The sequence below is a fragment of the Mustela putorius genome, unplaced genomic scaffold (assembly GCF_011764305.1).
Source record: "Mustela putorius furo isolate JIRA1106 unplaced genomic scaffold, ASM1176430v1.1 tig00000992_pilon_pilon_pilon, whole genome shotgun sequence".
NCBI classification, from domain to species: Eukaryota; Metazoa; Chordata; class Mammalia; order Carnivora; family Mustelidae; genus Mustela; species Mustela putorius.
In genome coordinates this window covers 3,133,849-3,149,038 of record NW_025421526.1, presented here as the reverse complement: position 1 = coordinate 3,149,038, position 15,190 = coordinate 3,133,849, and the positions used below count along the sequence as shown (strand labels likewise).

At 37.1% G+C, this 15,190-nt stretch overlaps 1 protein-coding gene across 6 annotated transcripts in view; it reads left to right on the top strand.

The window, feature by feature from the left end:
• HIBCH (3-hydroxyisobutyryl-CoA hydrolase) overlaps nt 1-15,190 on the top strand; it is a 92,597-nt gene that overhangs the window by 18,659 nt on the left and 58,748 nt on the right. For 3 of the 6 annotated variants that reach the window (XM_004763393.3, XM_004763394.3, XM_004763391.3), the window contains 4 exons: nt 6,088-6,242; nt 6,613-6,750; nt 8,288-8,372; nt 11,032-11,112. In XM_004763393.3, the coding sequence (XP_004763450.1) occupies nt 6,616-6,750; nt 8,288-8,372; nt 11,032-11,112 (301 nt within the window). In that variant the 5' untranslated portion in view covers nt 6,088-6,242; nt 6,613-6,615. The remainder of the gene's footprint in view (nt 1-6,087; nt 6,243-6,612; nt 6,751-8,287; nt 8,373-11,031; nt 11,113-15,190) is intronic. The other 3 variants (XM_004763396.3, XM_004763389.3, XM_045086485.1) reach the window with 1 other exon arrangement.

The window sequence follows — 15,190 nt, the reverse complement described above, 5'->3', positions numbered from 1 at the left end:
GCAGGCTTTCCTGACACACAGATACCTAGACAAAGTGCCGAGAGGCAGGAATTAATCCCAAAAGAAAGAACAAGAGAGGTCAGGGCCAGGGAGCTAATGAAAACAGATACAAGTAATATACCTGAACCAGAATTTAAAACAACAATCATAAGGACACTAGCTGGGTTTGAGAAAAGCATAGAAGACTCCAGGGAGTCCCTTACTGAACAGATAGAAGACCTGAAAACTAGTCAGGCCAATATAAAAAAATGCTATTACCAAGATGCAAAACTGACTGGATGTAATCACCACAAGGATGGAAGAAGCAGAGGAATGATTAAGTGATATAGAAGATAAATTATGGAAAATAATGAAGCTGAGGGGCACCTGGGTGGCTCATTTTGTTAAGTGACTAACTTCGCCTCAGGTCATGATCTCAGGATCCTGGGATAGGGCCCTGTGTCAGGCTCCCTGCTCCGTGGAGAGTCTGCTTCTCCCTCTCCCTCTGCTCCTCCTCCCGCTCATGTGCACACATGTGTGTGCATGTGTTCTCTCTCTCAAATCTTTAAAAAAAAAAAAAAAAAAAAAAGAGGCTGAAAAGAAGAGGGAAAGAAAAATATTGGATCACAAATGTAGACTTAGGGGACTCAGTGACTCCATAAAGCTTAATTACATTTGTATCATAGGAGTCTCAGAAGAAGAAGAGAGAGGAAAAGAGGCAGAAGGATTATTTGGGCAAATTATAGCTGAAAACGATTCTAATCTGGGAAAGGAAGCATCCAAAGGAGGTACGGAGAACTCCTATCACAATCAACAAAAACACCAGCACCAAGATACATCATAGTGAATTTTGCAAAATACAGAGATAAGGAAAGAATCCGGAAAGCAGCAAGGGAAAGAAATCCTTAACCTACAGGGGAAGATAAATAAAGTAAGCAGCACCTCTCTCCACAGAAATTTGTCAGGTCAGAGGGCAGTGGCATGGGATATTCAGTGTGCTAAATGAAAAATATGGAGCCAAGGATACTTAATCCAGCAAGGCTGTTATTCAAAATAGAGATAATGAGTTCCCCCCACCAAAACAAAAACAAAAACAAAAAACCCAAAACTAAAGGTATTTTTGACCACTGAACCAGCCCTGCAGGAAATATTAAAGGGGACTCTTTGAGTGGGAAAGGAAGATCAAAAGCAACGCAGAGAAAAGCTCCAGAAGCACCAACTTCACAGGTAATACGATGGCACTAAATTCACTATCAGTGATCACTCTGAATATAACTGAACTAAGTGCTCCAATCAGACATAGGGTATCAGAATGGATTAAAAATAAGACCCATCTATATGCTGCCTATAAGAGACTCATTTTAGACCTAAAGACACCTGCAGATTGCAAGTGACGGGATAGGGGATAGAAAACCATCTATCCTGCTAATGGGCATCAAAAGAAAGCCAGAATAGCCATGCTTATATCAGACAAACTAGATTTTAAACCAAAGACTCTAACAAGAGATGAAGAAGGGCACTGTATCATAATAAAGGGTTCTATCCAACAAGAAGATCTAACAGTTGTATATATTTATGCGCCCAACCTGGGAGCAGCCAAATATATAAATCAATGAATTGATTTTCCAATGAAACATAAGGAAGCTTGTTGATAATAATGCAATAATAGGGGACTCCAACACCCTACTTACAACAATGGATAGATTATCTAAGAAAATCAACAATAAAACATGGGCCTTGAATGATACACTGGACCAGTTGGATCTTACAGATACATTCAGAACATTTCATCCTGAAACAGCAGAATACATATTCTTTTTGAATGCACATGGAACATTCTCTAGAGTAGATCACATACTGGCCACAAATCAGGCCTCACTCTTCTTGAGATCATAACATGCGTATTTTCCAATCACAACACTATGAAACTTGAAGTCAGCCACAAGAAGAAATTTGGAAGGACCACAAGTACATGAAGTTTAAAGATCATCCTACTAAATAATGAATGGTTAACCAGGAAATTAAAGAAGAAATAAGAAAATACATGGAAACAAATGAGAATGAAAACACGGTGGTCCAAAAATCTTACGGATGCAGCAGAAGCGATCATAAGAGAAAAGTATATAGCAAAACAGGCCTACCTCAAGAAGCAAGAAAAGTCTCAAAGGGGAGCAGAATATACCACCCTTAAAATCTTTCACTTTGGCATGTGAATTATTTTGAGTTGAAGGCAATCAAGATCCAGCAGACTCAGGAAGTGTTTTTTCCTTCCCTCTCAACTGCCTGAAAGAAATGAGAAAGAAGGATTGTACCAGGAAGAGATCAGGGATACATATAGTATAACTTTTTTATATTTGAGACTTACCTGCATGGAAGGGCAAATATTTGTTTACAAACATTTGCTCTTTTTGCTTCCTAGTGAATTGCTTTCCTCCCCTTTGAAGCATCAGACCCTGTTTCTTTCCTTTAGCTCAGGATGGTTTATGAGCCTCAGTTGCCTGGCTGCCTTTGGATCTCACATCTTTGTGGAGCTTCCTTAAGAAATGAACATTTTCTGCTGTTAATCTGTCTTTATTTCTGGGGGGATCTTAGTTAAGAACCTGGAAAGATAGAGGGAAACTTCTTTTTCCTCCCCTACAGTTTTATGGAATAAAAGACTATGGGAATAAGATCTTCCACAATACTGACAGAGGCTATGAAAGAGCCTAGAGGAGGAATTAAGGGTCCAAAAAGTTGCTCACCGTCTTCCTACACACCTACAAACACTATTGGGTCAGTAGGAACTTCAAAGAAAACGTGGGAAGTCAGACACTTAACAGCTGCTAGAGTTAGACTGCGAAGGAGAGGGTGAAGTCTGGGGAAGGCTGTGTCTGCTCATGGACTTCGTATCCCTTTTGGTCTGGTTTCTTTTCTGATTTTTGTGTATAGATTCCTTTTACCACCCTTTTTTTTTTTTTAGTACCAATAAGGTAAGGAAACAAGTCATGTGGCATAGTATTTTTTTAACAGATTAAAAAATAGACTTATTGTTATTTCTGAAGGTCAGAACTTAGAGGATGAATCAACACAAGAACAGATTTGTAAGAACGTAAGTAAAAACACTATTTTACAATAACAGGTACCAAAACAAATTTAAGTCCTGGAAACTATGAAAAATAGCTCTCTTTAAATGATTGAACATTTGCTCTTCCTTATATACAGTTGAATTTCCAATGGGAGAACAAGGATGCTCATGGCTCTCTGGGCCTTCCTTCATGAAAACCCTTCCTTAAAACCTGAAGCCAGTGCATGCTTTAGCAGGAAATTGGGGCTACTATCAGTGCACACATGTATGCGTGTTATCCTGTCTTTTCAACTTCCCACACATCGGGATCATTACTGGGGTCAGGGACCCCATAGTCAAACAAGGAAGTTTTCTGAAATAAAGCGTATTAATGAAGTTCCCTTCTGAAGATGGCTTAGAACCTTTGAAGTCTAATTTATTACTCATGTTTTTAAAAATATTTAAAATATTGGTTTGAATAGGTAGTAAATATATATGGTAAAAAATTAAACAAGTTCAAAGGGTTCAAACAACAAAAAGTCTTCCCACCCCACATGCATTGTCTAATTTTCGTTCCTGGAGGCAACCATTTTAGCAGTATCTTGTGTATCTATCTAGAGATACATTCTACATGTAAATATGTAGGTGCCCATGAACAGAGTGGGTGGGTAGCATTGCACACACACTGTCTTCATTTTTTGTAGTCCAAGTAATTTTAGGACTAGGTTCTATTCTAAATCAGTTGGCTCTATTCATTCAAAAGTTAAAAGTTAATTATTATGTGTATACTTTGTATATACTGTGTATATACTTTTGGTATGCATATTTTGCTTATCTACAGAGTCTAAATAATTTCAGAAATCTTTGTTGAATGTACCTAGTAATCCATCTGGCAAGTACCATTGTGTGAAAGATTTGCATTGATGTACAGGCATACCTCATATTACTGTGTTTGCAAATACTGTTTTTTTGTTTTGGGTTTTTTGTTTGTTTTTTTGTTTTACACAAATTGAAAATTTGTGACAACCTGTAGAGGAAATCTCTTGGTGCTGTTTTTCCAACAGCATTGCTCGCGGTGTGTCTCGATGTCACATTTTGGTAATTCTCACACAATATTTCCAATTTTTTCACTATTGTTTGGTGAACAGTGATCAATGATCTTTGATGTTACTGTTGTAATTGTTTTGAAGGCACCATGAACTGTGCCCAAATAAGATGATGACCTTAATTGATCAATGTGGTGTCTGTTCTGACTGTTGCATCGATCTCCTGTTCTCTCATCTCCCTCTCTGTACGCCTCCCTGTTCCCTGAAATACAACAGCATTGAAATTAGGTCAATTAATAATCCCACCGTGGTCTTCCAAGTGACAGGAAGAGTCATATGCCTCACACGTTAAATCAAAAGCTAGAAATGATGAAGCTTAGTGAGGAAGGCATGGCAAAAGCCTGAGTAGGTCAAAAGCTAGGTCTCTCGCACCAGTCAAGTTGTGAATACAAAGGAGAAGTTCTTGAAGGAAGTTAGAAGTGCTGCTCCAGTGAACACATTAGTAAGAAAGTGAAATCTTCTTTTGCTGATATGGAGAAAGTTTTAATTGGGATAGATCAGACCAGCTACAACATTTTCTTAATCTAAGCCTAATCCAGAATAAGGCCCTAACTTTCTTCCATTCTGTGAAGGCTGAGAGAAGTGAGGAACCTGGAGAACAAAAGTTTGAAGTTAGCAGAGGTTAGTAACATGAGGTTTAAGGAAAGGAGCTATCTCCGTAGTATTAAAATGCAAGGTGTAGCAGCAAATGCTGATTGGGAAGATGCAGCTAGTTATCCAGAAGGTCTAGCTAAGATAATGAAGGTGACTGCACTAAACAAGATCTTCAGTATAGATGAAACAGGCTTCTGTTGGAGGACAAGGCTGTCTAGGACTTGCGCAGCTAGAGAGGAGACGTCAATGGCTGACTTCAGAGCTTCAGAGGGCAGGCGGACCTTCTTGACGGGGTTAACGCAGCTCTTGACTTTAAGTTAAAGCCGGTGCTCATTGACAGTTTGGAACTTCTAGGGTCCTTAAGGATTATGCTAAATCTTCTGTGCTTTATAAATGGAACAGCAAAGCCCGAATGACAGCATATCTGTTTACAGCGTGGTTTACTGACAATTTTAAGTTTATTGATGTAACCTCCTGCTCAGAAAAGAAGATGCCTTTCAAAATACTGCTCATTGTCAATGCACCTGGTCAGCCACGAGCTCTAATGGAGTTGCCTACACAGCACCTGTTCTGCAGCCCTGGGTCAAGGAGCAATTCTGGTTTTCAAGCCTCAGTATTTAAGAAATATATTTCATAAGGCTTTTGCTGCTATAGAGAGTGATTTCTTTGATGGATCTAGGCAAAGTAAGTTGAAAACCTTCTGGAAAGGGTTCATCATTCCAGATGCCATTAAAAACATTCATGATTCATGGGAAGAGGTAAAAGTATCAACATTCACAGGAGTTTGGAAGAAGTTGATCCAACCCTGAGGGGTTCAAGACTTTAGTGGGGGAAGCAACTGCAGATGCGCTGACTAGAGTCAGCAGTAGAACCTAAAGATGGGGCTGAGTTGCTGGCAATTTCATGATAAAACTTTAATGAATGAGAAATTGTTTCTTATGGATGAACAAGGAAAGGTGTTTCTTGAGAGGAATCTACTTGTGAGGATGCTGTGAAGATTGTTGGAATGACAACAAAGGTTTTAGACTCGTTACTTAAACCTGGTAGATAAAACAACAGCAGGGTTTGAGAGGATTGACTCTAATTTGGAAGCTCTGCTGTGCGTACGATGTTAACAGATGCATTGCGTGCTACGGAGAAATTATGAAAGCAAGTATCAGTCAATGCAGCAAACTTGACTGTTGTCTCATCTTAAGAAATTACCACAGCCCCCGCCCAACCTTCAGCGCCTTCCGCCCTCAGCATCAGCAGCCATCCACACTGAGGCAAGACTCTGCCAGCGAAAGGAGTCTGACTCACTCACTGGGGGTGCAGGTGCCGGTTAGCATTTAGTAGCAATGAAGTACTTTTCTTTTCTTTTCCCAGGGTCCGCGTTATTCAGTCATAAAGCAAGGTCAGCACAGTCAGCAGGCAGGTTCAGACTTCGGAGTTGATGCTGTTTTACCACGTATTTAACTGGGCTGCTTCGGTGTGGTCTCTTCTCCGCCTTTAGTTGTGGACTTTGTTCTGTCAGTCTTCAGGTGGGTTTCTGGGGTGTTTGGAATGACTTGGTAGTTACCCGGTTGTGTTTGTGGGACAACATGAGCCTGGGGGTCCTCCTCCTCCTTCACCGTCTTCCTGTCAATAAGTCCCTTCTGAATTCAGGTCTGTACATTGCTTTTTCAGACCTAGTGTTACTCCATACTTAGCAGGCTGCAGGAGTGCATAGAAATAACAGTACATGCATTTGGAAAACAAAGCTCATCTGACATTATTGCAATATTTCCTTTATTGTGATGGTCTGGAACCGAACCCAGAGTATCTCTGAGGTGTACCTGTACATGGTTTGATGTTGGCTTGTGACAAAACCCGAATGAATTTTATCCTAAGGTTATACTTTTTCTTCCACAGAGAATGTCTAAGCACACGGATGCCGCAGAAGTACTGTTGGAAAGAAAAGGTTGTGCAGGAGTGATAACACTAAACAGACCAAAGTTCCTAAATGCACTGAATCTTAGTATGATCCGGCACATTTATCCACAGCTCAAGGTTTGTAATTGCCCTAAAGAAATTATATGGATCCTTTTAAAAGTGTATTTCAATAGAATATTTCTGGAATTCTCTTCCATAGAATGTCTGGGATCAGCACCCAAGCCCTGTTGATTTCTTGTCTTCCGGGCTTTCCCTGTGTGATTATCTCGGAGCCTCCCTAGTGACAGGGAGGCCTCCTGAGATAGCCCCTTCCACTTTCACATAGCTTTTTTTTTAAATTAATGAAACAGGGAGAGTGAGAGAGAGAGGGAGAAGGAGAAGCCGACTCTCTGCTGAGCAGGGAGCCCGATGTGGGGCACCATCCTGGGACCCTGAGATCATGACCTGAGCCAAAGGCAGGCACTTAACTGACTGAGCCACCCTGTCATGTCCCCATGTGACAGCTTTTTGACAGCTGTTTTTGAACTACTTGGGCAGCCTGTCTTAGAGAAGGCCATAAGCCTTACTCTTCTAAGTGAACTGCGTGGTGTAGTGGAAAAGCATGACTTACAGCCCAACTACTTTGTTTAATACTTGGATTTCTTTTTATTAACTGTGTATCTTGGCATGTTAATCTCTCTGTCCTTCATTTTCCTCAGCTGTGAAAGGGGGTGCTTCATCTCACACGATTGTTGTGGCGATGTAGTGAAATAGCGTGCCTCACATGGTCAGCCACAAAGAGTAGTTCTCCCCTGCTTACCGGGTCCTTGATTTTTCATTTGATGAGTCTCTCTTCCTAACTATGTGTCTGTTTGGGACACTGTATAATATGTCTTTAAAGGTAATAAAGAGAAATGGGCCAGGACTTTCAGATTGGAATTAGACCAGTGTGGAGGAAAGTAGAAACTTCATGTTAGAATGCCATATTCCTGTTAACGTAGTCGAGTATTTTATTAGCCTTTCACACAGCCACATCTGTTCAGCTACATCTCTTCCAAATGTGTTTCTATTTCTGTTCTCAAGAGTAGTATTTATAGAGTTCCTGTTAATTTTTCTCTCTCTGGCTAACCGGTTTTTTAGTCTTTTGTTTGTGTTTTCAATTTCCATTGGCTCTTGACTCTTCCATCCTACTTACTTGTTAGCTGTCCTCACCGACCTCAGATCACTTCAAGACTTGATCATAGCCGTGCTTTCACTCACTCGAATGCCTATAAATTTGTCAGTGGGACAGAGCCTTATGTCACCGCAATAGAAAGGTTCTTATTCTATTTTTTCACCAGATTTATAAGCTTCTGTAACATATTTTTAAGCTCATATTTTTTTTTATTTTCATCTCAAAGTTGTCATGGTAAAGATTTCAGATGCCATCATGTAATTTGGATCACAAAATGTATTCATCTAGTAACTTATTGAAATAGTCTCTAATTTATGTCAGAAAAGAAAATGAAGTTGGGATCCATTCTTTTGGATGTACTTTATAAAGCTTGTACTTTGTATGTACTGATATATATCTATCTATATAGATGTATATATGTATGCATATATATGCAAATAGATTTTTTTTATAGTTTGTATTTATAATATGCTTTTGTCATCTTCTTTTATATTTGGCTAGAACTGGGAACAAGATCCTGAAACTTTCCTGATCATTATAAAAGGAACGGGTGGAAAGGCTTTCTGTGCTGGGGGTGATATCAGAGGTAAAAACTCCTCCCTCCCAATCTCAATGTTTTTTTTTCCCCACAATAGATTGACAAAACTAACAGGACATTTTTGTAATACTTCGTAATTTGCTTTACATCTTAGAATTTTTTTTATTATAATTTAATTACTTAGCCATTGTAGTTAATATTAGAAAAATGAAAATAACATTTAAAAAAAATTACATATATCCTTCATATATCCAGTTTCTCCCTGAATCATCCTAAACAAAATGCCCAGTTATGCAGTGGGAGTCCACTTTTTATTTTAGGTTAGCTGGTATTCAGCAATTCGGTTTGTCATATAACTTGACAGTCTGGCCATGTTGTGACTTGTCATTCTCCAGATCTGACGTTCCTTCACATGTTTCCTTAACCATGCCCGTGCTTACCCCTAGTGCCTGATCCCAAAGCAAGGATGTACTTAATTATAGAATTCATCCTGTTGCTAGTACATTTTTACAGCTGTTTAAGTAAACATGCTGAGATGAGATAAAAAGATGAATTTTCCTTTCTAGTTCTTTAGGTCAGTCTGTATACATTTAACTATTAAAGACAAAAGAGAGGAGACGTTTGGTCTCAGGGTCAAAGTCACGTACTTCTCACCATTGGTTATCAGTATTTTGTATGTACTGAAAACATTTAGTATTTTGTTTGTTAGGGAACTGGTAGAGTCCAGCAGTGGTTTTTTCTTTGGGTTTTATGTCTGTTTTTGTGTATGTGTGTGTATATCTGTATATCTATATCTACATGTATATACACATGTATATGTAAATATAGTTTTTTTTTTAATATTGTGTTAATGGCAGTATGGTTTAGATTGATCTAGATACCAAATTTATAAGTTTACATAAATCATGATATTTGTGGGTTATTTTTTTAAGATTTACTTATTTATTTATTTGACAGAGAGAGAGAGAGAGAACACAAGCAGGGAATAGGGAGAGGGAGAAGCAGGCTTCCCTCCAAGCAGGGATCCTGATGCCGGGCTGGATCCTAGGACCCTGGGATCATAACCTGAGCTGAAGGCAGAGGCTTAACTGACTGAGCCACCCAGCTGTCCCAACTGTTAAATTGGGGATGGGAAGAGGAAGAAACAGGCTTGATTTCGGACATAATTTCAGATACCTATTAAATTTATGGTGATTGAATTTTAATTTTTAATTCCATCAATTTTTATTCTATTTTTAATTTTTCAATTGCTTAGATTTGTTAACTGAATTGTGTTTGAGTTTGTTTTGCCCACTACATGAATATTTTTAAAATACTGTTTTCCAGCATGGAGCTAACTTTTCTTCTGGAGTTGGGTCTGTGATCTTGTTAGTTTACAGATGGGCAGAGTCTTATGTATTGTTTTTAGCTTCTTCTAACTGAGCTATTTTCCATATAGGCCTAACTTTTTATTGATGTTTGGAAGTACAGTTACAAAGTACAGATTTATTTTAGTTGAAGTGTATAAAGCAGTGATCTTCAGTTCCAGGAAATTCAGTTGCTTTTAAGATCACAGTCCAAGATGATAAATGGGCATTCAGAAAAAAAATTTTTAATGTGATTATGAATGTCATTTAATTTTAACTTCTGTGGAATTAATTGATTAGAATAAAAAAGGAAATCAAAGATTTTTGAGGTAAAAGAGCTTCATTCCATTAGCAATATAATTTGCACTCTTGTCCTTTTAGAATTGCTGAATATGAAACAAGAGATGAGGGTTTGGGGGTGTGCATGTATCAGTGAAAGCCCCAGAAGGACAAAAATAGACACTAGATCTTTCTTTTAAAAACCAGGAAAAGAAGTGAACATTTGGAACATTTTGAAGAAAGATATATCAGACTTCTAAAATTAGTCTAAAAACCTATAGGCAACAATTTTTATGTAACTCTAGCCCATAGAAGAAGAAATGTGTTTTTATTTTAATTTGTATTGTAATCAATAATTCTTATAAGATTTAAAGACAGGAAGACATATGAGCTTACAGTGTATGGAAGAGAATGGTTTGATAATAGTCTTACCATTGACTGGAATAGGAATACGGTAGATGCTTAATAAATGTTTCATGGTGAAATGAATGTGGCAGAAATACTTAACTAGATGAATATGTTATAGAATTATGAGTGTATGTACACACATGCACACAAATACTTACATTTTTCTGTATGTATAATGTATTTTATCTTAAGCCATATTACCATTGGAAATGTATATCCAGTAAATGTTTATTCAGGTGCTACAGAAAAGAGTCAAAATGAATTTTGTAGCAATATATAAGTTCTAAATTAGGTATAACAATTTGTAAGAAGTCCTTAGGAACTTTTGCCTTGAAGTTTTGACATTAGGCGATGGCTCTAGGGCTAACTGTGTCTGTGGAATGGACACCAAAACTTTTAACAAACCATTCTAGAGTTTCCCCAGTACTTAATATTATAATATTTTAAATTTATTCTCTTTGACTGTATTAACTAGAAAGCACTTTTTTTTTTAAAAAAGATTTTATTTTTAAGTAATCTCTATACCTGCCATGGAGCTTGAACTCACAACCCTGAGATCAAGAGTCGGGATGCTCTACCAACTGAGCCAGCCAGGCACCCCACTAGAAAGCACTTTTAAACAAATTTGTAATCCTTTTTTTTCCTTGCCTTCATTTTTTTTTTTTTTCTTATAGTAATCTCCGAAGCTGGGAAGGCAAACCAGAAGATAGCTCAAGATTTCTTCAGAGAAGAATATACACTGAACAATGCCATTGGTATGTGTGCTCCACTGAGAGCTTTGAAAATGGAATCAAGAAATAAGCCGCGCAGTATGAATTGTTAAAATGTGTCAATAGACACTCTTGTTTGCTTTTTTATATACTTTGTCAGGCATAAATAAAGCTGATAATTTGGCTCATTCCAGGACAATTCACACTTCAATATTAGTAAGCTATATTGAATTACTATTTGTCCTACAACCAATATGAACACATGGATTCTGATCGTATGACTGACTTTCTTGGAAAACAAAAACTTGGGTCTCTGTTTTCTATGTAAAATGAAATATCATTTCTTAATGAAAGGGTTTTCATAGTTGATGTTCCAGAGTTCACTGGAATTGAAGAAGTACTTTTATCAAATGTGTATTTCAAATGTTAAATTGCAGAGAATAACGTAATAGTTATGTGCCCATCAGCCAGAATTAATAGACATTAATATTTTATTTTTGCTTGATGTTTTAAGATTTATTTGAAAGAAATATAATTCTACAGGTTTTAAGCTTCAGTCCACTTTGGTGCTTTCCTCAGTACCACTTTTTTTTTTCTCTTTCCCCAGAAGCAACCATTATTTCTCCCCAAGAAGTAATCATTGTCATTAATTTTTAGTGTATCCTACTAGACCATAGTTAATATTTTTGTGACATATTTATGAAAAATGCCATTACTCTGTTTTTGAAATTTATGTAAGTAACGTTTTACTGTATATACTACTCAAAGTTGTTTTCTTTCTTTCTTTCTTTCTTTTTTTTTTTTTTAAGACTTATTTATTTGGCAGGGGGAGCAGCAGGCAGAGGGAGAGGGGGAAGCAGGCTCCCCACTGAGCAGGGAGCCCGATGTGGGGCTCTGGGGCTTGATCCCGGGACCCTGGGATCATGACCTGAGCCGAGGGCAGATGCTTAACCAATCGAGCCACCAGGTGCCCCTCAAAGTTGTTTTTAATAACATGGAATGTAACTGTTCCATAGTTTTCTGTATTATGACTATACCCCTCTGGGCTTATCTATATCTATATTAATTGATATTTACGTTTTTTCAAGTTTTTACTAGTATAGATTGTTATGTATGTCCTGTTAGTGTCTATGTACAAAAGTTTCTCTAGAAAAAATAGAAGGAGAATGAATGGATCATAGTTGATATGTCTTCAGTTTTTTCCAGATTATTCTCTAAAGTAAAAGATTTTATTTTCTGCATGTTTTTCCATCATTTTTTCTGTTAAACTTTGTATGTCTGATGTTATGACTTTAATTTGCATTTCATTGAATATTGGTAAGACAGAAGATGTTTGTGTTAAGTAATATTTAGATTTTCTTCTCATCCTTTGTTCTTCTTAAAGTTGGATTATCTTTTTCTTATGATGGTGTATGTATGTCTTTATATATTCTGGATTCCTCACTTATGTAGATTGTATGTAGAACACTTCTCTCTGCTACTTTAAGTTATCTTTTGGTATATACAGGTTTTTATTTGATGAGTTGAAATGTATCCATTGTTTTCCTGAATGATTTCTGCTTTTTTGCATTTAAAAAATCTATTAACACAGGTTTTTAAGATGTTTCCATATTTCTTTTAATAGCTTCGGTATTTTGTTACTTTTAAGTCTTTAACGTACTTGAAATTATTTTTTGCATGTGACATCATTTAACTTTTATTTTTCAACCAGAAAGCCAGAGGTTGTAATGCCTTTTATTATAAAGTTCATGCCTTTTTTACTGATTTTAGTGATACCTCTGTCATACATCAAGTTCTTAAGATGTGACCTAGTCTGTTTCTGGGCTGCTTTGTTCACTGGTCTGTACTTACGATGAAACTACAATGTCAAAATTATTACAACTTTGATATGTTTCTGTCTGGTAGTTTAAGTTGCCCTTGTTTCCTTTTAGAATTGTCTTGGCTGCTCTTGGGGTTTTGATCTTCTGAATGAGTTTTGGAATTATTTTTTCTGGCTCCAGAGAAGATTCTGTTGCAGTTTTGATTGGGTTAATTTAGGGTGATTTGACATCTTTCACATTGAGTCTTCTCATCTATACATGCAGCATATCTCTTTATTTATGCAGACTTAAAAACTTACAGAATCATAATTTACATACCGGAAAACTCCCCCATCTCAAATAATTCAGTAACTTTTAGTAAACTTGTGTGACTATCACCCTAAACAACTTTGGAACTTTTAACCAGATTTGAGTTTTTATGTCCTTTAATAATGTTTTGTAACTTTATCCATAAATAAGTTGCTGCCTGTTTTTGTTTTTTTTTTTTAAGTTTTATTCTTAGGTAGCTTACTTTTTTTTTATTAGTATATGTAATGGTAATTTTACTGTCACATTTTGTAATTTACTGTTTTTGGCATATTGAAGTGCTTTGGATTTTAAAGTTTGTTCTTACATCCTGCAACCCTGCTGAAATTTATTCTGATGATATTTCTGTAGATGCTTTTGGCTTTGCTACACAGGCAGTTATTCCATCTGTACGTATTTTTTTCACTTCTGTCTTTCCAGTCTTTATATTATGACTTTTCTTATATTTTGGCTGGGACCTCTATTGTAATGTTGAATGATTGTGTGTTGTCTTATTTCTGACGTCCATAGAAAAGTTTTAAACTTTCAATTTTTAGTATAATCTTTTTGTAGAGATTTTGTAGATACTTTTTTTTTTTTTTTTACCAAGTTACAGATATTACCTCTATTACTAATTTGTTAAGGGTGTTTCCTTTTTTATATTCAGTGGTAGTGGTGGTGCTTATTATCTGTTTGAACATCCACTTTCATTCTCTCCCTTTCTTGGAAGGAATTTATTGACTTCCTCGCTTAGCAGATAGTTTTTCTAGTTATGTTTTGTTTAATCTAAAATCTCTTTAGGATGAGCTTTTATGCAGGTAGTCCATTTCATAAGTTATGTGGGCCAGAATTTATTTCTGACTCAGAACATCACATTTGCTCACAATCACTGGCTGTAGCTTCACTCAGCTATTGATTTTGAGTTTATTCTGGCACTGGTGTTTTTGTTTTTTGTTTTTTTTAATTATTGTGTTATGTTAGTCACCATAAAATACATCATTAGTTTTTGATGCAGTGTTCCAAGAGTCATCGTTTATGTACAGCACGCAGTACTCCCAGTAATTCGTGCCCTCCTTAATACCTACCACCAGGCTCGCCCATCCCCCTACCCCTCCCCTCCCAAACCCCCAGATTGTTTCCTCAGAGTCCAGTCTCTCATGGTTCATCTCCCCCTCCGATTTGCTCCAATTCAATTTTCCTCTCCTCTCCTAATGTCCTCCATGTTATTCCTTATGTTCCACAAGTAAGTGAAACTGTATGATAATTGACTTTCTCTGCTTGACTTAATTCACTCAGCATAATCTCCTCCAGTCCCATCAATGTTGGTATAAAAGTTGGGTATTCATCCTTTCTGATGGCTGAGTAATATTCCATTGTATGTACGGACCACATCTTCTTTATCCATTCGTCTGTTGAAGGGCATCTTGGCTCTTTCCACAGTTTAGTGATTGTGGACATTACTTCTATGAATATTGGGGTGCATAGGACCCTTCTTTTCACTACATCTGTATCTTTTGGGGTAAATACCCAGTAGTACACTTGCTGGGCCATAGGGTAGCCCTATTTTTAATTTTCTGAGGAATCTCCACACTGTTTTCCAAAGTGGCTGCATCAGTTTGCATTCCCACCAACAGCATAAGAGGGTTCCCCTTTTCTCCACATCTTCAATATTTGATGTTCCTGCCTTGTTAACCTTTGCCATTCTAACTGGTCTAAAGTGGTATCTCATTGTGGTTTTGATTTAAATTTCCCTGATGGCCAATGGTGATGAACATTTTTTCATGTGTCTGTCAGCCATCTGTATGTCTTCACTGGAGAAGTGTCTGTTCATGTCTTCTGCCCATTTTTGGATATGATTATCTGTTTTTTTGGTGTTGAGTTTGAGGAGTTCTTTATAGATCTTGGATATCAGCCCTTTGTCTGTAGTGTCATTTGCAAATATCCTTCTCTCAATTTCCATGGGTTGCCTCTTTTTTTTCTTGACTGTTTCCTTTGCTGTGCAGAAGCTTTTTATCTTG